This window comes from Spinacia oleracea, chromosome 1 (assembly GCF_020520425.1).
Source record: "Spinacia oleracea cultivar Varoflay chromosome 1, BTI_SOV_V1, whole genome shotgun sequence".
Taxonomy (NCBI): domain Eukaryota; kingdom Viridiplantae; phylum Streptophyta; class Magnoliopsida; order Caryophyllales; family Amaranthaceae; genus Spinacia; species Spinacia oleracea.
Genome location: NC_079487.1, coordinates 134,196,610 through 134,218,207, shown reverse-complemented (window position 1 = coordinate 134,218,207; position 21,598 = coordinate 134,196,610). Strand labels below are relative to the sequence as shown.

Sequence of the window (21,598 nt, the reverse complement as noted above, 5' to 3'; positions counted from 1 at the left end):
TTCCCTTATTTTTACACTTAGCAATTTCTTCGCAGAAATAATAGTCAAAATAGTGCATTGTAGACCTCGCATGATAAAAAAAGTGAGAAACATTATAAAACGGAGGGATTAGCTTTATATCAGTTGATGTTAATTAACTCTCCGGCTAATTAGTCATACACTCATACATAATAATTAACCCTAAGATGCTTAAATTATTTTAATCAATTACTCTTAAACCAAAATGTGCCCGAGTCCCATTAACCCCACCCACTTTAGGCCCAAAATAAAACCACAGAATATATACAGCCCACCACCCACCTCCGGCATACTTCTTCCTAGCGTCATTTCTAGGGTTTATCAAGTTAGCTAATTCCTTTTTTCCTTAGTTCAGCAAAATCTCCCGGAGGTTAAAGAGACGGCGTCGTTGCTGTCCGCCTTGATAAAGCAGTTCTCACAGCTTTGCTTGGCCCTCGATTTTGTTTAAGAAATCGAGACAGAAACCCTAATTTCCCAGTTTTTTGTTCAAAAAACCTTAATTCGTCAACAATGGCAGTGAAACCAACCAAAGCTGAGAAGAAGATCGCATACGACCAGAAGCTATGCCAACTCTTGGACGAGTACAGCCAAGTGCTGATTGCATCCGCCGACAATGTGGGTTCGAATTAACTCCAGGGCATCAGGAGTGGTCTAAGAGGCGACTCTGTTGTTTTGATGGGTAAGAATACTATGATGAAGAGGTCTATCCGTCTTCATGCTGAGAAAACTGGAAACGACAACTTGCGCAAGCTTGAGCAGTTGTTGGTGGTATGTTTTTGATATTTTTTCACTGTTTTTTTTTTTTTTTTTTTTTATGTTGGTTTTGTTGGGCTGATCTTTACTAAGGGTGATTTGAAGGAAGTCAGGGAGGAGATTGCCAAGTACAATTAGGTATTGTTTTAAGTTGATTCTTAAGTGTTTACGGTATTTTTAACCTAATTTGTATTTGAAATTAGGGTTAGAAGTATGGTTTTTGGTGGCGATGATGATTTTGAGCTGGGTGTTCTTCTGTATAGAATGTAGTTCAGCACAATAGGGGATTGTAGTTTAGCACCATGGTTGTACTAGAATACTAGATGCTATTTGTGCTCAATTGGTGGTACTTGGATCCCCTGCAACATAAATATCACAAAGAACTTTGGAATTGGCACTGCTCTAGATTCACTGCATCAAAAAGGTTGCTGACAAATGAAAAAAGTTCAAGTTCTTAAATTAAGATCTAATCAAGGGTTGGGTTCTTGAATTTTTTGAACGTGGTTTGTTATGTACTTGTAAATTAAACGCAACATATGTAAAACAGAAACAACTCAAATTAGTAGTACAAATAAACCTCGGAGAGATGTATAGAATTTGTTTCTTTCACTTCTGTCTCAGTTCGAGTAGAATTTCTTGTGGTGAATTTACGCTTTATGCTACTAGGGTTGTCTGATTTATCTAGCTTTAGTATACCAATGGCAGTCTTTGGCGATGATCTTTTTTCCATTCTTGCTTTTGCTAGGGTCTGTGGTTTTTGTTTGTTAGACAATGTGGCTGCCCTTTTCTCGTAACATTTTCATGGTTTTTTATTTGTTGCCTGATTTTTCGGAGTTACTTTAGTTGCTTAAATAATTTTATAAATGCAATGGCCATTCTGTACTCTCAATAGATTAGCTTGTAAATGGTTATAGTCTAGCATTTACGGTACTCTGTATATGTTTAACAAACTAGTTTGAGGAATGTGCGATGCACGTGTTCTCTTGAAGTAAACTTTGATGTTTGATAGTGTTAGAAACTACATTTGTAGTTAAATTGCCTGATTTTGGTACAAGTTTGGATGGGAGAAACTGCAAGAAATATGAATATCTACTATTTAAACTCTTGTTTGTTCACCGAAGAGTTTACAATCTCTTGAAATAATGTCTGACACGAGTAAGAGTTCTTACAACTAAGCAGTAACTACGTAAGAAGGCACACTATACAACAAATTCTTTTTGTTTTTAAACTAGTTCTTTTCACTATTGGATATGTGATTCAAGCTATCAAATTAAAATAATAAAGCAAGAGAGCACCAAGGAACAAAATCAATCATACCATGAACCAAGTTCAATAAAAATATCGAGGGAAATATTTAGGGACAATACATCGACAGAGAAAAGAAAATGGAAAAAAAGGGAGGGTTGTAAAGGCGGACACATGATTCCTAAACTTCCTGTTATAAAATAGGAGTATAGATTTGATTCGGGTTTCTTAGCTTGTTAAATCCATGTATATTTGTCCTAATTTATTGTATGATGTCTGCCGGTTGGAGCTCCTGCCCGTGTTGGTTTGGTTGCACCAATCGATGTTGTTGTCCCACCTGGCAACACTGGTCTTGACCCATCCCAGACATCTTTCTTCCAGGTTTGTGCTATTTATGTATTATAAGTCTCTCTTTCTCCAAAGGGTTGTCTTAAAGATGGTTGTGGGCCAGGTCGGGCTTCGGGCCGTGCCCGAGCTAGACCCTCTCCACGTCGTGATGGTCGTGCTCTCTTTGCGCTGGGTCGGGTCGGGCCTCAGGCCAGCCCGCCCACCACCATCTTTAGGTGGTCCTGGACTTCCGGTCTGACTTATGCTTGTCCTTTCAGGTTCTTAATATCCCCACCAAGATTAACAAGGGTACTGTTGAAATTATCACTGCTGTGGAGCTTATCAAGAAGGGTGAGAAGGTGGGTTCTTCTGAGGCAGCTCTACTTGCAAAGCTTGGAATCAGGCCGTTCTCGTACGGTTTGAACATCCAATCAGTTTATGATGACGGGTCAGTCTTCAGCCCGGAAGTACTTGACCTGACAGAGGATGACCTTCTTTTGAGGTTTGCTACTGGTGTATCCATGGTCACTTCTCTTTCCCTTGCCATCTCTTACCCAACCCTTGCTGCTGCTCCCCACATGTTCATCAATGGGTACAAGAATGTTCTTGCCATTGCCATTGCAACTGATTATGACTTCCCCCAAGCAGAGAAAGTTAAAGAGTACCTCAAGGTTTGTGGTCTGATTGTATTTTAGATACTGTCTGTTTGCTGTACTTCACATTTGTCCACACACATTGAGAAATAATCTTCCCTGATGGCCGTGTGCCAGGCCGTGTCGGGCTTTGGGTCGTGGGCCTAAACGGGGTGGCCCCGTGCCAAGTCCACATTTTGTTGGGGAGGGTCAGGGCTGGCCATAAAGTTCAAACAAGGCCAGTCCATGGGTTTTTGTTCTGGGCCGGGTGGCCCGTTGTGCCTAAGCCTAAATTTCCTAAATTTAGTGTGCTTTATTATGCCGGGTCGGTTGCGCCGTGGCTTGGCGTGCTTACGGCCCAGGCCCGGCCCACGACTTTGTTCTTGTGCCGGGCCCTGCTTTTTTCCTTGTCCATGTTGGGCCTGGATTTTTCGTACTGAGTCAGACCTCGGGCGGGCCCAGCCCACACCCATCTTTATTAATCCATTGTTGTGCTCATAAATTTGGTGATGCAGGATCCTAGAAAGTTTGCTCTTGCTGTTGCTCCCGCTGCAGGGGGGGTTGCACCTGCTGCTGCTGGTGGTGCTGCTGCTGCGGAAGAAAAGAAGGAAGAGTCTGAGGAGGAATCAGACGGGGATGTCGGTTTCAGTCTCTTTGATGATGAATAGGTTACTTTTATGTTTTCAAATCTGCTAGTTAGAGGAGCATCAATACTAAGACCATTCTTATTTGCCCACTCTTAATCTCTTTCCTTATCCACCTCTTCACCATCTCTTATTAAGAGTGGGTGAGTTACCAACAAAACCAAGAACTAGGCTGCATACACCTCACCTAAGGGCATGTTTGGATTGATGGTAATGTATTAAAGGGGTAATAAAAGTCAAACTAAGGTAATTGAAGGTGATGATGAGGGTATGAAGTGGTGGCAAAGGGAACAAGCTAGTGTTGGCAAGAAGAAAATAAAAGGAAAGGGGGAACAAATACCCTCATCATGGGGGGAATAGTTACCCACCATCCCACTAGGGTTATTATTACCCTCATTTGGGGGGTAATTACTTCCCCCATTTCTCCCTTCTCCTCACAACACCACCAATACCACAACTTCTCATCACAATACCACCACACCACCCTCCTTGCAACCACCTCAATTCACCTTCATTGTCCTTTTATTATGGTGGTTTGACTTTTATTACCCTCATAATCCATTACACCCAATCCAAGCGTGTCCTAAGAGATACCTCTTATTCAGAGATGTATTAATCAATATCTAAATTAGAGGGAGCTAAGAGTTAGCTCTTATTTATTATGTCTCTAAAGATTGTTATTTTTATTTTTTATTATAGCAACAGTTGTTTAAACAGAATTATGTCTCTTTTAATTTAGTTGGACTGAATTGAGTCTGCTGTTTTATTTAGTTGTGTTTTTTTTTTTGCATCACTGTTTCTCCATAACTTATTTCCGAACATGCTGTTCTTTTTGATTAGTTCTCTACTTCCCCATGTCAACTTTGACTTGACCTTGAGTCTTAGGTTGACCATTTATTTCGATGTAGATTTTGAACGCATATGTGAATAAGCAAAAGAACATGACATTACGTACAGCATGAGTATGAGGTTGTTTGGTTGACATGAATATAAGTAATATAGTAAAGAGTTTTGAGGAAGTAATACATAGTACTTGTACAATTGTACATGTTAGCATTTTCAAGAAATCTGTCATTTGCAGCACATAACTACTATCTTTTTTTTACTTTCTCATTTGTGAATTGTGATTAAACAAAGGAAAATAAAATATGCGGTCCTAAGGAATATGCATATATAAGAAGCTAAAAGTGGAAAATATTAGCTTATACCAAAAATTAGTAATACACCGACCAATATGTGACTTTGGCATGATATTTTTTAATCTATAAATTTTAATTTAAGAAATGTAACTATACTTATTACAACTCTAAAGGCTGCATATATAAACAAAGTCATGTGAAATTATGTGTTTATAATTCGTTTCTCCTTCTATCGTTTTCTTAATTCCCTCTTCCCTATGTAGATCAATCTGCCTAAATTTCAACATTTAAATATTAGTATCTTTGACTTGAGGATTACTAATTGAAAAAAGGAGTATGTACATCAGTACATCATTATTACTTACGTAGTAAGAAGTATATAGTTCATTATAATATAATCTGAAAAAGATTAAGGAAGTGAACAAGAACATCTTATAATTGGCTAAGCTTGAATTAGTCTAAAAAGCCGACCATGTTTTAAATAGAATTGAGTGAGTGAATCTGTGAATGCACTCCTTTGACAGCTAAATAGTAAATACTGTGAAAGTTGACTTTGTCAAATTGCAAAAGTTGACTTTTGAATAATAAATTCATTATCATATCCATTAAATTGATCGAGCAATTTAGTGCTCAAATACCATCACATCTTCAGTAAATCAAACATCCCAAACAACTAACAACGTTAATACATACTTCGTATACTACAAATTTTTGAGGTGTTACGTATTTTTTTGTCATCTATTGTGAAACGTTAAGATGACAAAAAGATGGTCCGTCATCCTCAAAATATTAGCTTACGTTATGATCACTAGTTTCATATTGCACATAGTTTGTAAAATCAATACTGCAATGGCTCAACCAGCACCTCCCCCGGGGACCGAAGAAACAACAACGAGAAAGACACTAAGGATCGCGGTTCCAGGTGAGAAAGGGTTAAGTTCCGCGTTCATCAGCTTTCGTCGTGATCCCACTAATGGTGAGACACACTTTGATGGGTTTTCCATCGAAATGTTCAAGACTGTGATGAATAAGGCCATGCCCTACCAAGTTTCGTATGAACTTGTTCCCTATACTAAACCAGATGGCACCATGAATGGCACGTACGATGATATGCTAAGAGCAGTGTCTAATGGGGTATGATTCTCCGGACTTTTTAAAAATATTATGTCCCAATCACTACTACAAAAACATGCTGTGGAGTTGCCTCTAACTCCCCTAATTTAACACGTCGTTAAAGTGGCGACTCTGTAACTATTGACTATACTAAAAGTAATAGGAGCTTAAATCGCCTCTTTAGGCGACACGTATCCTATTTGTTTAAGTCTCATACAATTATTTTTCATATTGGGCGGCTCTAAGAGCAACTTCAATCCTAAGAGAATTTTTGTACTTGTGAATGTTATTTTGTACCATTTGTATGTCAATAACTCAATATGAATCAAAATCAACATAGACATTATTCAAATAGTCTGTACATATAAAATAGGAAAAATTGACAAGGGCGGTCCTAACTATGAACGTTCGTCTTTAAAAGGAACCAACTATGGATTATTACTGGCAAGTCCCAACTTTGAGGGGTGCTTTACAAAAACGGTCCTAGCAAGTCACCTAACCTGCTACAACAGGTAAACTTCTAAACCCACCACCCTTGCCACCCTCTCCTTGCACTGCCACCCCCTCCCCTGCACTGCCACCCTCTCCCAACCCCGGAAACCTCATCCCCTCCCCACCCCTGAAACCACCACCCTTGCCACCCTCTCCCCTGCAATGTCACCCCTCGATTCCCAGCCCTGTAAACCTCATCCCCTGACCCACCACCCACTCCCCCACCCTCGACACCTCCTCTCGCTCCCCTCCATCCCCTCCCCGCCCTTGAAACCCCCACCCCTGCCGCCGGCACGCCAGAACCCGACCTCCGTCCTACGTGCCTCCTCCCTCTCTCGTGTCCCCCATTTCCCCTCTTCCCACGCAACACTCTCTCTTCCCCTCCCCTTAGTTCGCTGCTGCACCACCACCACTACTGCCACGCCACACCATCAAAAAACCGCTCCACCACCCCCATCCCCTGCCTAGGAAAAACCGAGCGATTAAGTTAGGCGGGGGTTCAGGTGTTTTTCGGCTGCGGCCAGGCAACGAGGGGAGCAATTGACCGACGGGGGGTGAATTCTGCCGGCATCGTTGGGGTTAGCTTGGCGGCTAGGGGTTAGGGTTTGCGGCTAGGTTGGGGTCGACGGCTAGGGTTGGGGTTGTCAGTTAGGGTGAAGGTTGTTGTTGGTGGTGTTGCTGAGGGAGGGAGGAGGTAAATAAAAAAATTCAATTATTATTTATTTTAAAATCAAACATCCAATGATGTTGTGCCATGTGGCAAGGAAAAAAATTAAAAATAAACTTGTTTGGCAGGTTATGGGTCAAAAAGTCCGTTTAAAGTGAACACCCCTCAAAGTTTGGACCTGCCAGTAATAATTCATAGTTGGACCCTTTTAAAGACAAACACTCATAGTTTGGACTGCCTATATCAAATTTTCCTATAAAAAAAAGTGGTGTAACTAACAACTACGGAGTAGCTTTGTTGGTAAAATTTTAAAAGAGACACTCAAGATCTGATAACGAGTTCCGTCTTTATCTTTTGTCACCTTTTTTTTAGTGGCCTCTTTCTGAAAAAAGGTAAAATTTTAATTAAATGGCTGGAATTTTTTTTTTTTTTTTTCCCATTAACACAACCATGTTAGCACTACAAACCCAAAAACAAAACAAAAAGCAGTTACTACAATAACAACAAAAGTAATACTCCCTCCGTTTCATTAAGTTTTTTTGCAACCAACTTATAAATGCATGTAATCTCTTTGTGGTTGGGATGGATTAAGCAGGATTATGATGCAGCAGTAGGGGATATCACAATAAGGTTTTACAGGACAACGTGGGTTGATTTTACCATGCCATACTCGGAGACCGGGGTGTCGATGTTGGTTCCGGTGTTACAACACCAGCTTCGACAAGGCGGCTCCTTTCTCTCACAACTTCCTCCGGCTTTGGCGTGGTCTGCCTTCGCCTTTTGCCTTCCGGCCGCCTTTTTCTTTTACGTTTTGGACTACCGTCAACAACATAGTGATAAACGTACGTTGCAACTTTCTTCAAATTTCACTAAGTTTAATTTTATGCATTTTTATTCTTCGTTTGTTCTGTTTTAGTTGCAATCTTTATGGTTGGTCCTAATTTTTACAATGCAAGTGAATAGCCAACAAATCATTACATTTATGCTCCCATTTTAAATATAATTAGGGGAAAAAGTGGGTTGTTGAATATGGAAGTAGTAATTACCAAAAATAGAAAGGTCGCAACTAAAAAAACAACATAAATAGAAACGTTGCAACTAAATTAAAGAGAATTAAAAAGTATATATACATAAACACACACTATAACAATAAACATAGTGTTTAGGCTCATTCCTAAGACATGATAAGTTCGGACTCCTTTCATTCCTTAAAGACTGTCTCATTATATTTATCTGAATCAACTTACAAACTTTGACCAGAACTTTCATTTTAAGAAATAAATTAAATAGCCAAATGTGATCTAAAAAAACAATGTTGTGTTCTATCTTGTTAGATTGGTTAGAGTGATGGGTAGCTCAGTTGGTTAGAGCTTATATCCGGTTCCAGGTGATCTTGAGATCGATTCTCATCCCCGCCCTTGTGTCTCATTTGCAACAAAAAAAAAAAAAATTGGTTCAATGAACATACAATTTTGGAATATCAATTATTATTTTGTACACAAAGTTGGATATTCATATTTTTAATGTTTTAAAACATGTCTTTAAGTTACATGGAGCAATCTTTAACGGACGGAGAAATATGTAATATTTTAGTTGTTTTATTCCTCCTAGTTATTGTTTAAATTTAGTCCTTTCGGATTGTAATAGGCGTAATGCCGAAACGTAAACTCCTCTAGTCATGCTGTTTTCACCAAAAAAAAAAAAAAAATACTAGGATCGTCTTATCCTCTCTTTGAAATAAATAAAAGATAAATATCTAATTAACCTTATGTTACATGTTCAATGTATGTGGAACGTCGTCGTATGCCAAACTATGAAGAACGTACGAGGCTAGTGATAGTGCTATGCTTTCTTGTATTGATGCTCATGATTACATGTTTTACGGCAATGTTGATCGCATTGCACACCGGAAAACGGCAAACTCCGATAATCGATCAACGAATGGATGATTTTAGAAAGAAAGGGAGAAATGTGGGTTGTTTAGATGGATCTTTTGTTTATGGTTTGTTAACTCAAAGAGGCTTTTCTCCATCACAAATAAAGAACTATTCGAGTTCGGAAGAACTTGTAAGCCTGTTCTCTAAGGGTGGTATTGATGCTGCTATTGATGAAACACCGTTTCTTAAGATATTTCTTGCACAATATTGCAATGACTACACCCTTGTGCCTTCCGCTACTTTGCATGGTGATGGATTTGGCTTTGTAAGTGCACTCACGCTCTCTGTTATTTTCGACTTATTTTGTCTAAACTTTTATTATCTAACCTTATTTCGCCTCAATTTATTAATTGTTTTGAACAAATAACTTTAATTTGATATATATGAAGTAATACCTAACGAAATTGTATGGAGGCATATGAAATCAAACCTGTCCACTCTAGTCTAAATCCGGATCGAACCTGTGATTAGGTCATTGGTCCACAAATTTTCTTAGTTTTCGTTGCGGTCAATATTATTTCCAGCCGTCCGATTTTGAGACAGTGAACAACTCTAAATCATAGTATGACATAGACCGGTCATCTTGAGCCCGTCCCAAAAGGTTGGGTTTTGGGCAGATTTGTAGGCCCGCTTTTTGGAACTTTTTTGGCGGGCAACTCAACATTACTCCCTCCGTATTTTTTTAAGAGATACACTTGGCCGGGCACGGGTATTAAGAAGAATAATTGAATGAAATAAAATAATAAAGCAAGTGGGGTTGGATAGATATTTTAATAATTAAATATGTGGGGACCATGTCATTTTGGTGGGTGGAGGGTGGGGTGGGTTTATGAAAATATTTGTTTAATAGGATGGTGGGTGATAGAGTATATTAGATGTATTATTTAATTAGATGGTGAGGTTGATAAGTTACTAAAAATGGCAAGTGTATCTCTTAAATAAATACGGCCGGAAAAGGCAAGTGTATCTCTTAAAAAAATACGGAGAGAGTATAATTTTGCGAAGGTCCAGCCCCAAAAAACCCCTATTTGCATGAACTAATGGGTTTTAGGCACAAAAAATCAGCCTGGAGTTTAACCAGCCCGGCCCAACACAATGGGCTGGATTTTCAGCTACAGGCCAACCAGAATCTAAACTGACCCACCTTTTGATCAAGTCTACTAGGACATTAACGAGGTCTTTCAAGTTATTGATTGTGCAAGAATAATGAAATTCAAATGCAATCATTTAGAATTTGTGCAAACCTGATAATCAAAGTCGTTACTCCGTATATTTTAGTTAGAGGTGGAGCTAAATATTTTTATAGCATTTTGCATGGCATATGACACTTGTTTCATTTTCAATTCATCATTATACTTCAGCTAGTTTAAACATAATTAATTAATAATGTTAAGCATTTTCAGAAACGGAGATAGTACATATATATTTATGATCATTTTGTAATATAATTGCAGGCTTTCCGTACAGGACAAGCTTCACTAGTACATGATGTATCCGCTGCAATATTGAAGGTGACAAACAATGTTGAACAACTGCGTAATATTACAGATAAAACACTTGGTGATCTTGATCGACTTGATGCTTGCCAAGCAAATCTAATTATCGACTACGATACTCTTTTCCAATGGAAACCGATTTTGCACATCTTAATCGCCGGTGTCACGGGTGTTGTGGCTATCATGTTCATCCTGTGTTTGGTTTATGCCAACATCTTTTAGTATGAATGAATTGGCATAGAGCCAGAGACGAACCTACATTAGGGCCCAAAATCACGAATGCTTGTCGTTGTAATATATTTCGTACAAAGTAGTACATGTTGTAGTACAAGTTAATATTTTTAAAACCGAGTTTGCTTAAAGTAACAAGTTCGAGTTGCATCATCAACGTTATGCTTGGATATGGAGATTTATTTTCATCCCCTACTCTTAAGTGTTGACCTGTTATAAAATTAATTACTATAGTCGATACAGTAAAATTGACCCATTTCTAACGGTTTATAAACAACTTCATCTAGGCTCCATTTGGTAGAATGTAAAACGTTTTTATGGAAAACGATTTTTCTCTTTTTAATCATTTTAAGTTGTTTTGGTTTGACAAGAGATAAAAAACAATTTTTCATAACACAATGTGCAAAAACCTTTTTCATTTGAAATGGAGGGAAATCATTTTTCCTCAATACCTCCCTCTCTTTTCTTTCCCCTCAATCTTCGCCATCTTTTCCAATTTTCTTTTAAAGAACCCAAACAAAGAAAAAGTAGGTTAAAATTGCATATTCCTTCAAATATTTTCCATAAATAATCATTTTACAAAAAAATATTTTACGCCGACTCAAACAGATCCTAATAATTGGTTGTTTTCATAGACAAGTTGAGCCGTGGGGCCCGTGTCATGTCATAAATCTTTAACATTAATCCGACTTGTATATACGGAGTTCTAACCGAAACCTATATCTGCTATAAACAATTAATGCAATTCCAGAAATAAATCCACAAAAAAAATTCCAAAAACAGTAAAATACAAATTTGTCGATCTTTGTTCTTGTAAAAATGGCAGCAATTTCTGAATCAACCAAAAACTACTCTCAAGAAACCCTTGTTTTAGCCATATGCATTACAACAGTAGGATTCCTTGTTTTCTTCACCCAAACCTTCAAATTCTTGAAATGGGTTTGGACCATGTTCTTAAGACCCCCAAAAAACTTGACCCACTATGGTTCATGGGCTCTAATCACTGGCTCAACCGACGGAATCGGTAAATCTCTCTCCTTTGACTTAGCCTCAAAAGGTCTTGACTTGATCTTAATTGGTAGAAACCCCCAAAAACTCCAAACCACATCAAATGAGATTTGGGCAAAATTTGGCAAAGAAAACACCAAGATTAAGGTGATTGTCATTGATTTTGAGAAGATTAGTGGGGAAGAGATTGAAAACAAGATTAAGGAAGAAATTGAAGGATTAGATGTTGGGATTTTGGTTAATAATGTGGGATTATCTACTAATGGTGCAAGGTTTTTTCATGAGGTTGGATTAGAAGGGTTTGGTAATTTGGTAGATGTTAATATTGGAAGTGTAAGTTGGGTTACTAGAGGTGTTCTTCCTGGTATGTTGCAGAGGAGGAAAGGTGCCATTGTTAATATTGGTTCTGGATCTTCGATTGTTGTTCCTTCTTACCCTCTTTATTCCGTTTACGCTGCTACTAAAGCGTAAGTGATACTCTTTCCGTCTCAGATTAGTTGCTCTATTTCGGTTTTATTTTTATTTTTTATGCTTAGATTATGTTTATGTTCTTTCTTATGTTTTTGTTTGCTAAGTACTATAGTAACTTCTTTTTTGATTTTATAGTCACCATGACAGTGTAGATGTAACGTGACAACTGAATGCTAGGAAATACATTTTTTTTTTTTGTTATACTACGAGGAGTTCCCACCGCCTTCGGCGAGGTAATCTCCCGTGGGAGTTTGCATGGGTACTTCGATGGGCAGCATCCCTCCCAGTTGAGATTTTTTTCATTCCCAAGGCTCGAACTCGAGACCTTGGTTAAGGAGCAAGAGGCCCTTAACCACTCATGCCAACCTCAATTGGTATGCTAGGAAATACATGATTTTTCTACTAAGCTCTTTAGATGACAAAGTTTAAATTACTATTCCCTCCGTCCCAAAATTATAGTCATGTTTTCTAAATCGGGCGTCCCATAATTATAGTTCTATTTCCTTATTTGAACACAAAAAATTTCCCATGTTACTCTCATTTGGGACCCAAAAACAAAAAGGAAATGTACTTTATTCTTTTTAACATGCACTATTTTCTCTTTCACATGTACTTTATTCTTTTTTACATGTATTATATTCTACTTTTTCATCATCAATGTACTATATTTCAATTTTCAACACTTAATTCCACTTTTCTTAAAATCCGTGTTTTTAGTTAAATGGAACCTATAATTTTGGGCGGAGGGAGTACTTGCTTCATTTTTTTTAAAGTTCTCCATTTACTTTTTTGGACTGTTAAAGTGTTTTTTGTAGCTCCAGTGTTAGATTATTATTAGTGTTTCTTCCTTGTGTTTTTCTTTGCTAGATACTTAGATAGTATAGTCGCGTTGATAATCTGGATTCTTTAGTCGTGATGATAGTGGAATTTGAACTAGTAACTTGACAACTGAATCCGAGGGGGTACTTGATTAGTTTATAGTTTTAGTTTGGTGAAGAGGTGTAAATTCTCTACTTGAGCTCTTTTGTTAGATGGCGAAGTTTAACTCTTTGCATAACTAAATTTGTAATGATCATTGATTACTTTTCTCGTTATGTTTAGGTTGTATATAATTGAGTACATATCATGTCTAAAACTTTGATTTGTTACTAATCACTTGGATTGACCATTTGACCAAGTCCCGAACTGTGATTCATCACATCAGAAACTTGGATGTAAATCCTTAATTGTGCAAAGTTCATCTTCTAGTTTTGACCAATTAAACTAGATAAGTAAAGTAATACATAATACATTAGTTGCTTAATGTTTGTTTTTGGTGCAAATGAGCAACAAAAGGCAATACGCTTAATGTTGGTGATTGTAGAGGAAAATTGCTAAAAAACAGATCATATCCCGCTACAGAAACAGTTGTTAAACTGCTAAAAACAAGGCTTACTTTCTCACTTGATCATGTGAAATAAGCCAATTATCTAATTAAAAGCTTGAAATCATGAACCGAATCATTATTTAAATGGTTAATCTGTTGATCTAGGCATGAAGGATACATGTAAGTAGTACTTCTGTCCAGATTTAGTTCTCACATTACTGGTTCAAATCACAATGTCAATGTGACAATTAATTCTAACATCACGGATATGATGCTACTTACAGATATGTTGCCATGTTCTCAAGAAGCTTGAGTTTGGAATATAAGCAGTTTGGAATCGATGTTCAATGTCAGGTAACGTCGCATATCGAATAAGTTATGTACCATTGTGCAATATGGACGAGTTTAGACCTGATCATCTAAGCCCGGTCCATCGACCCGACCCGAAAACTAGCAGGGTTTGGGCAGAATTTCATGCCCGGTTTCCTGGCCAGATTTTACTTTTTGGGCGGGTTTTGGTCAACTAAAAACGGAATTTTAGTTATAAAACTGGCCTGGCTCAAAAACGGCCCGAAATAGGTGGTTTCTGGCACACGAATTCACCCGGAGTTTGGCCCGACCCGACAAGATGGGTTGCATATTTGGTTGTGGCCGGTCTAAATCCAGCCCGGCCCGCATTTTGATCAGGTCTAGATGAGTTCTTTTTTGTTACAAACTAAGTTTGGGACAATTGTTTTGCAGATACCATTGCTTGTGGCAACAAAGATGGCATCGATAAAGAGATCATCTTTCTTTGTTCCTTCACCGGATCAGTACAGCAAAGCGAGTGTAAGATGGATAGGTTACGAGTCCCTTTGTGTTCCTTACTGGACTCATTCTTTGCAGTGGTGTCTGTTGAACGCGATTCCTGACTCCTTAGTGAATTGGGCTCTTCTTCGATATTTCCTCAGCTTGCGTAAGAAAGTTCTTCGAAAGGAGAACAAACTAGTCTAGCTTTCACGCCCAACCCCCATTAGTAACCAATAGAGGATACTAAGGGTATACTCGTAATTGTACTACTGTACTAATAGAGTTACCTTTGCACGGAGATTTTAGGTTGCGAATGCAGTATGCACATTGGCAGTGCTATCAGCATTCAGCATTGCATATGTACGTGTTTTTAATCCATCTTGGATCAGTTATTATTTAGTACATTGTATTTTCGGTACTTTTGTATATTTCATGTAATCGTATCTTTATTTGGAGATAATGAAAATTGTTGAGTATATGAATCTGAAATTTGTTCTTCAGAATATCTTCAGAGAATAAATGTATAATGAATGATGAATTGATCATATAAATACATGACTTGAGTAGTGGTTTTACTTGGGCCTATTTATCAGTTTGGCCTATGTTTTATCTATTTCTTAGGGCCCAATATCGAAACAGAAAATGGAAAAAAGTATTTTTATTGATCCGTACTAATATTGATTTGACCCGACCCGATCCAAAAACATTTTAATTACAAAATTAATCTATTTTAAGTATAAGCTAATTAGTAATAGATTCGTAATTGTCCCTATCCAAATGAAGTTGAACCAAATGACTCATGATCTAAAAATGCCATAAGTCTCATTCATTTTCGGAACAATGTACTAATTATTTGCTAGTCTGAATTGGAAATCATGTCAACTCATATGGGTTAGAAATTTCAAATTTGTCAATTAAATTTAATTAAAATTGAATTAAGGTTAGTCGAGCTAGGTAATGGTCAGCAAATTTTAAATACAATCTCAGGTCTGTAAATAGGGAGCTCGTTCCACTAGTCAGTGTAATAGGTTTAGGGAGAGTTGTGTGGGTGAGAAGTGAGTTAAGCCCAATGAACCCTATTCGCCGGTGGTTCAAATCGTGTTGGGGAGAGTTGGAGTTATTGATCTTTAATTTGCGCTTCTAGAAACATCCATGTCTAACACGGATCACATAGTTTCAACTTTCAACTGCAATCCTAATTCGATAGAACTTCATAACGATCACACAGTTTCAACTTTCAACTGCAATCGTAATTCGATATAACTTCATAATCGGACATGCATCAGTAGTACCAAGTCCATTTCAACGGTTCAGCTCATTATTTGTTTATCAACCTACAATTGCACAATTTATTTACGATTTATGAAGTTGTGATTTGTTTGCTTTTCTGTGTAATGACGAATAATATAGACGAGATTTTATGTCAGTATTGATCGTGATCGTGATTTTTATTTGTAATTTGTCATTTGTGAACATTCATGGTCTCATTAATATAGGCCATGTAGCTCATCAACCTCCAACGACCACATTGAAACAAAGTAGTACAATTAATTAGTAGTTGCTCATCCGTCTCTCCTTCAATGTTCCATCCTCCTCCATCTTCCTACTAATCTCTCTCTTTCTCTCTGTCCTTATTTAAATATCTCAGATCCCACATCATTTTTTCCCAGACCTTCAACAATGGCGGAATGTATTTACCACCAACTCAAAGCCCAACCCACATGGCTCATCCTCCTTCTCACCATTGGTTCCTTCACCATTTTAAGAACCCTTCTGGGAGTTCTCAAATGGGTTTATGTCAGTTTCCTCAGACCCGCAAAAAATCTAAAGAAATACGGTTCTTGGGCAGTTGTTACTGGACCCACTGATGGAATTGGCAAGGGTTTCGCCTTCCAATTAGCTCGCAAAGGGCTTAATCTGATCTTAGTGGGTCGTAATCCTGATAAACTCAAAGATGTTTCAGATTCAATCAAACTTAAATTTGCAAATACCCAGATTAAATCTGTTGTTGTTGATTTTTCTGGGGATTTGGATGATGGTGTTAAGAGGGTTAAGGAAGCAATTGAGGGTTTAGATGTTGGTGTTTTGATTAATAATGTTGGGGTTTCATACCCTTATGCTAGGTTTTTCCATGAAGTTGATGAACAATTGTTGCAGAATTTGATTAAGGTTAATGTTGAAGGGACTAGTAAGATTACTCATGCTGTTTTGCCAAACATGGTTAAGAGGAGGAAAGGTGCTATTGTTAATATTGGTTCTGGTGCTGCTATTGTTATCCCCTCTGATCCTCTTTATTCTGTCTATGCTGCCACGAAAGCGTAAGTAAACTGTCAGACGGTCTTTTACAAGAATTCACGGTTCGATTCGAGTTTAAGCTGAAATCTTAGCTCCTTTTGTGATGTTTTTTCAGGTATATTGATCAGTTTACAAGGTGCTTGTATGTGGAGTACAAGAATATGGGAATTGATGTTCAGTGCCAGGTACTACTCTTTGGTTCAAGATCTAATTTTATGTTGTTATTGAGTTAATGTAATTGCAATATTGAAGTTAGAATTTGATAATTATCTATGCATTATGTTTCTATGTGAACAAATTCACTATTGGGGAGTTAGATTTAAATATATTGCTGTGTTTTATATTGATGTTTGCAATTAAGAAATCAGAAACATGAGATTTGTGCTTCATATGATTGATTGTCCATAAGAAACACGAAATCGGTGCTTTGTTTGACTGCAAACAAGGTTTTTGTATTGGTCAATGTCATAGAGGAGTGAATGTTGTTGTGACTTTGTGAGCACTAAGAAACATGATGATCAGTATTTGTTGTACTCCATTTTGCAAAACATGTTACATAGTCACTTATATATTCTCATTTGCGGATTATGGATAGAGCAAATTAATTTCCAACCACCTTAGAACTAATTTTGGTTTTCTTATTGTATGAATTGTTTGCACAAGTAATACATGTGAGACACTAACTTGCGTCGCTGCTTTGCCTCTCCATATATCATGGAGAGCAGTTCAAAACATGTCGGTTTTTTCGCTGGATTAATGCAACCTTCGGAATTTTTTTATTCACCTGCTTTTCTTTTTCTTGTAAGATGAACCCTTGTTTTGCTTTTTTGCTCGCCTTTCGTCAAGGGTTGGTATACTTCTGATATTATCCCAAAGGTTTTATTTAGAGATTACATAGGAAGACAATATGTTCACTCGTGCTTCTTATCTTGGTCGGAAATGTGGAACAAATAATAAGTGTAAGATTCTTTTATGACGAATAAGAAGTTAGAAATATTGTCATTTAAGGGAAATATATGACCAAATTTAGTTATTCGAGTTCAATTCCTGGATGAAAGCTGTGGAAGATATTATCTTTCTATATTACTGAAATACTGTTTCTCTGTTTGAGTAGCTTCAGCATTCAGGAACTTCTTACTTATGGGTACTTCATAATGTAAAATGACTTTGAATATTTTGATGTTTCTGTATACAGTCATTTATACGGTTACACCTAGAGATTGATTTTTATTTTTATTTTATAATTATTTTGGCTACTTAGTAGATATTTTTATTGATACAGAGTACCAAATAGGAATGACACCCATTAGAACCCATAGTTTGAAGTACGAATGCAAAGGCATTGTATTTCCCTGCATCACACATTTCAGAGCCTCGCTCTGGAATGGTCGACCCAACTATTAACATCGTTTGCATTACCTTAGGCATCAACGTAGAGCACTGGTACCGTGGTACGTATACTGCCCATTATATTGTATCACTACACACTCAACACTCTCCGAACCATGTAATCCCTTCATATATAGCCTTCCTTCACTCTATAAGCTGTTCTTAAATTTCATCCTTTGGCCTTTGAATGTATAACCTATCTTTTTCTTTCATCCTTGGATACTCTTCTAGTCTCCCTAGCCTGCACAGGCCTATCGTCTTATTTGGTGTAATTCCTTTTTTAGTGTGATCTTTGATAATGATCATGCGGTCATGCCTCCTTCTAGTTAGCTACAAAGCTTCTAGTGAGATAAGAAGTACAAAGCTTCTAGTGATATAATCTTCCCGTCCCTAGTAAAAGTTCTTTTTAACTGGGGCAAAGTAAAAAAATCTAACATAGATGACATGCAGTTTGGATACCTCTGTAAAAGCACACTGATCCTGAAAAGTGCTTTCAATAATTTGCATTAACTTGAAAAATTATACTCGGTGGATGCTGGCTTCACAGCGATATCCTCTCTTGTGCAATAGAAACCGTGATCTATTTCAAATGTTCACTACGCTTTTGAGGTTTAAAACAAACTCCTGACACGATTCTACCAGCATGCAGGAAATTTCTGTTGAGCACTTGAAATGTTTTCTTAGGACTATTATCTATTGACTAATACTCTGTAATAGGTTTTAGGTATTAATGATTGTTAATAGACTTGTAACACTGTGTTATTGGCAAAGATGGAGGATGTGCAGGCCATTGAGGCTTAGATACATCTACTTAAAAGCTTCATAATTACATGGTTTTGACTGTACCTAAATCTGATTCAAATGTCTTGAGTTGTCTTAACGTAGTTCTATTCTTGGATGTTTATATTCTGATACAAGCCTGCTGGCTGCGGTTCTGTAAGAATCAAGGCCCCGTTTGGTAGGGTGTTAAACGTTTTCATGGAAAACGATTTTCTCATTTTCAATCATTTTACATTTGTTTGATTTGGCAAGGGATGACAAACAATTTTCCATAACTCAGTCAAAGGTGGAAAAAACTTTTCCATTTAAAAGGGAAGGAAACCACGTTTCCACCTTTCATCCCTTCCTCCTTACCTCCCTCTTCCTTCTTCCCTTCAATTTTCACCATCTTCTCCCATTTTCTTTCAAGGAACCAAACAAAGTAAAACTAGTTTAGAATTGTGTTTTCCGTTGGAAAATCATTTTGCACTGAAAACGTTTTACACCAAACCAAACGGAACCCAAGTGTTGTTGGTTTGTGGTTTTTCTTGACATGTTGTTGTGAATGCCTTCTTTGATGCATGCAGGTTCCACTATATGTAGCAACTAAGATGGCTTCAATCAAGAGATCTTCGTTCTTTGTCCCATCAACAGACGGATATGCAAAGGCCGGTATTCGCCACATAGGATATGAGCCTCGTTGCACACCATACTGGCCACACTCTTTTCTGTGGGGCATTGCATCCTGTGTACCCGAGAGCCTTATCGATGCATGGCGTCTAAGGTTCTGTCTTGCAATCCGGAAGAGAGGCCAACTCAAGGACTCGAGGAAGAAAGAGTAATTAACCCAAAAACATCTTCTTTCTTTCTATGCATTATTTGTCAGCTTGACCAAAAGAGTCTGTTTAGGTTTTTTAGGATATATGTATCAATTATAACTTACAAGTGCTTAATTTATGCCAAAACAGAAATTATCTGCTTGGTCTTTCTTCTGTTTTTTCTCCACTATTAGGGTTATTTTGTGTTTTACTACGCCAATATGTTGAATTTCCAATGGAAAATTCTAATATATTTTTTAGTTCATCATTCAGTAGTAATAAGCATTGCTAATCGTAAACTATGCTTTTGATTAATGATATTGTACTTATACATGTATGTTCCTTTACAACATTTCTATGTCTATGTATTGTGTTTAGTGAGAAGTGTATTTACTAGATACATATGGATCTTTTTGTGAAATCTTGTCAAGAACAATAAAAAAAAGAAAAAGAAAAACTAAGTCGAATCAACTACAATCTGATAATAATCGAAATGATTCAAAACGTTTTGATGCATTAGATCAGTATAAACTTATTGAGTCCACATTAACTGTTTTATACGACTTGATACACCATAAACATAATTGATTAGAACCACTGAACCATTCAATAATATATCACGAGCCCAGTTTTACGGTTCTAATATATCATCTACTAGTTTTTTATGCACGCGATCGATGCGTGCATGGATTTTTAGAATGCATGTAGGCCGATATTGAGAAATTAATATTTACTATCATAAAATGATTACCTCTTTTTATTTTCTTCTTTTGAAAGCATCTTAACCAATTTCTTAATACCTATTTCAAGACTTCGTAAAAAATAACTAATCGAATAGTTAAGAAAATGGTATGAAAGATCTATAGCAATAAAAAGCGTAAGTTAAAAACTTAAAAAGTCAAAACGATAGATTTCAGGGTTTTTTTGGAAAATTAATTTGTTCATTGTTTTAGTTTTCTTACAAATATTAATCTACTAGTTTTAAGCCCGCACGGGTTAATTCAATTGTTTTTTTGTATTTTATTATTGCAGTTCTATTTTTTATTGGATGATTTGAAGCCCAATATTATAAGATTTGTATTTGTAAAATATCAAATTCAAATAATACGGGATAATAATTGTTTCTTTTTTATATGTTCAACAGACGACTTAAGCCAGACATCTATTTAAATATTACAACATGATACTACCTTTATGTCTTTAATTATATTTTGCATTTTTCATGTTAATCTTCGGGTATTTTTTGTAAAGGGGGAGACCGGGATAAGGGATATTTTTGACGTTAACTTTTTAACCAAAAAAAAGTTACGTCAAACTTTTATTCTACTGTATAACTTTTGTAATTGGATGATATAAATGTTTTGATGCAAAAGATAAATATTAAATTTATCATCATACCTAGCAAAATTATGTTTTAGAAAGTAACAATTAATAATTTTGTAGGATCTCATTAAAAAAAATAGAATATTTTTGTTGAGTTGAATTTTCAAGGTTGGAACTCGTAAAATTTTAAAAGACTACTCATATGAGTTAAGCCTCGATGTTAAGGGGAACATCAAGTTTTTACTTAGATTATAGAAATTAATTTTTTTTAGGCTTTATTTTTGCATGTAAGACATTAATTAAACGGTTTTTTCATGAAATGCCCTGAGGTTTCACGAAATTCACCAAATACCCCTGCGTGTTTCAAAATACTTAATATACCTCTATTTAAACTTATAGTGCACCAAATACCCCTAGAGTTAACGGCCGTTAGTGCTCCATTAGCGTCACTTTACCTTTATACCCTTACTCACCCAATATTCTACTTTTAACTTTTTTTTTTTAAAAAAAAAAATTCTCTCTCTTCTTCTTCTTCTTCTTCTTCTTCTTCTCTCTCCTCCCCTCTCTGTTGTTCGACCACCCTGCCATCTTTTCTCTCTTCTTCTTCTTCTTCTTCTTCTTCTCTTGTTAATGATTTCAACAGGAAAAAAAATTGCACAATTCTTCTGTGATTTTGCACGATCTTC

At 36.8% G+C, this 21,598-nt stretch overlaps 3 protein-coding genes and 1 pseudogene across 3 annotated transcripts; all 4 read left to right on the top strand.

Annotated features, from left to right (window-relative positions):
- Window positions 1–298: 298 nt before the first annotated feature.
- LOC110793703 (60S acidic ribosomal protein P0-like) lies at window positions 299–4,389 on the top strand (annotated as a pseudogene).
- A 1,014-nt stretch (window positions 4,390–5,403) lies between these two features.
- LOC110792776 (glutamate receptor 2.5-like) lies at window positions 5,404–10,864 on the top strand. Its single transcript, XM_021997599.2, has 4 exons — window positions 5,404–5,892; window positions 7,626–7,872; window positions 8,850–9,232; window positions 10,422–10,864. The coding sequence occupies exons 1-4, from the start codon at window positions 5,515–5,517 to the stop codon at window positions 10,683–10,685; spliced, it is 1,272 nt and encodes a 423-aa protein (XP_021853291.2). The 5' UTR covers window positions 5,404–5,514; the 3' UTR covers window positions 10,686–10,864.
- A 521-nt stretch (window positions 10,865–11,385) lies between these two features.
- On the top strand, window positions 11,386–14,817 carry LOC110793686 (very-long-chain 3-oxoacyl-CoA reductase 1). Its single transcript, XM_021998591.2, has 3 exons — window positions 11,386–12,169; window positions 13,824–13,893; window positions 14,281–14,817. Exons 1-3 carry the CDS (start codon window positions 11,514–11,516, stop codon window positions 14,530–14,532), a joined length of 978 nt encoding a protein of 325 aa, XP_021854283.1. The 5' UTR covers window positions 11,386–11,513; the 3' UTR covers window positions 14,533–14,817.
- Window positions 14,818–15,852: 1,035 nt separating this feature from the next.
- On the top strand, window positions 15,853–19,922 carry LOC110793677 (very-long-chain 3-oxoacyl-CoA reductase 1). The gene is made up of 3 exons (XM_021998582.2): window positions 15,853–16,646; window positions 16,739–16,808; window positions 19,359–19,922. The coding sequence occupies exons 1-3, from the start codon at window positions 16,009–16,011 to the stop codon at window positions 19,611–19,613; spliced, it is 963 nt and encodes a 320-aa protein (XP_021854274.1). The 5' UTR covers window positions 15,853–16,008; the 3' UTR covers window positions 19,614–19,922.
- Window positions 19,923–21,598: the final 1,676 nt, after the last annotated feature.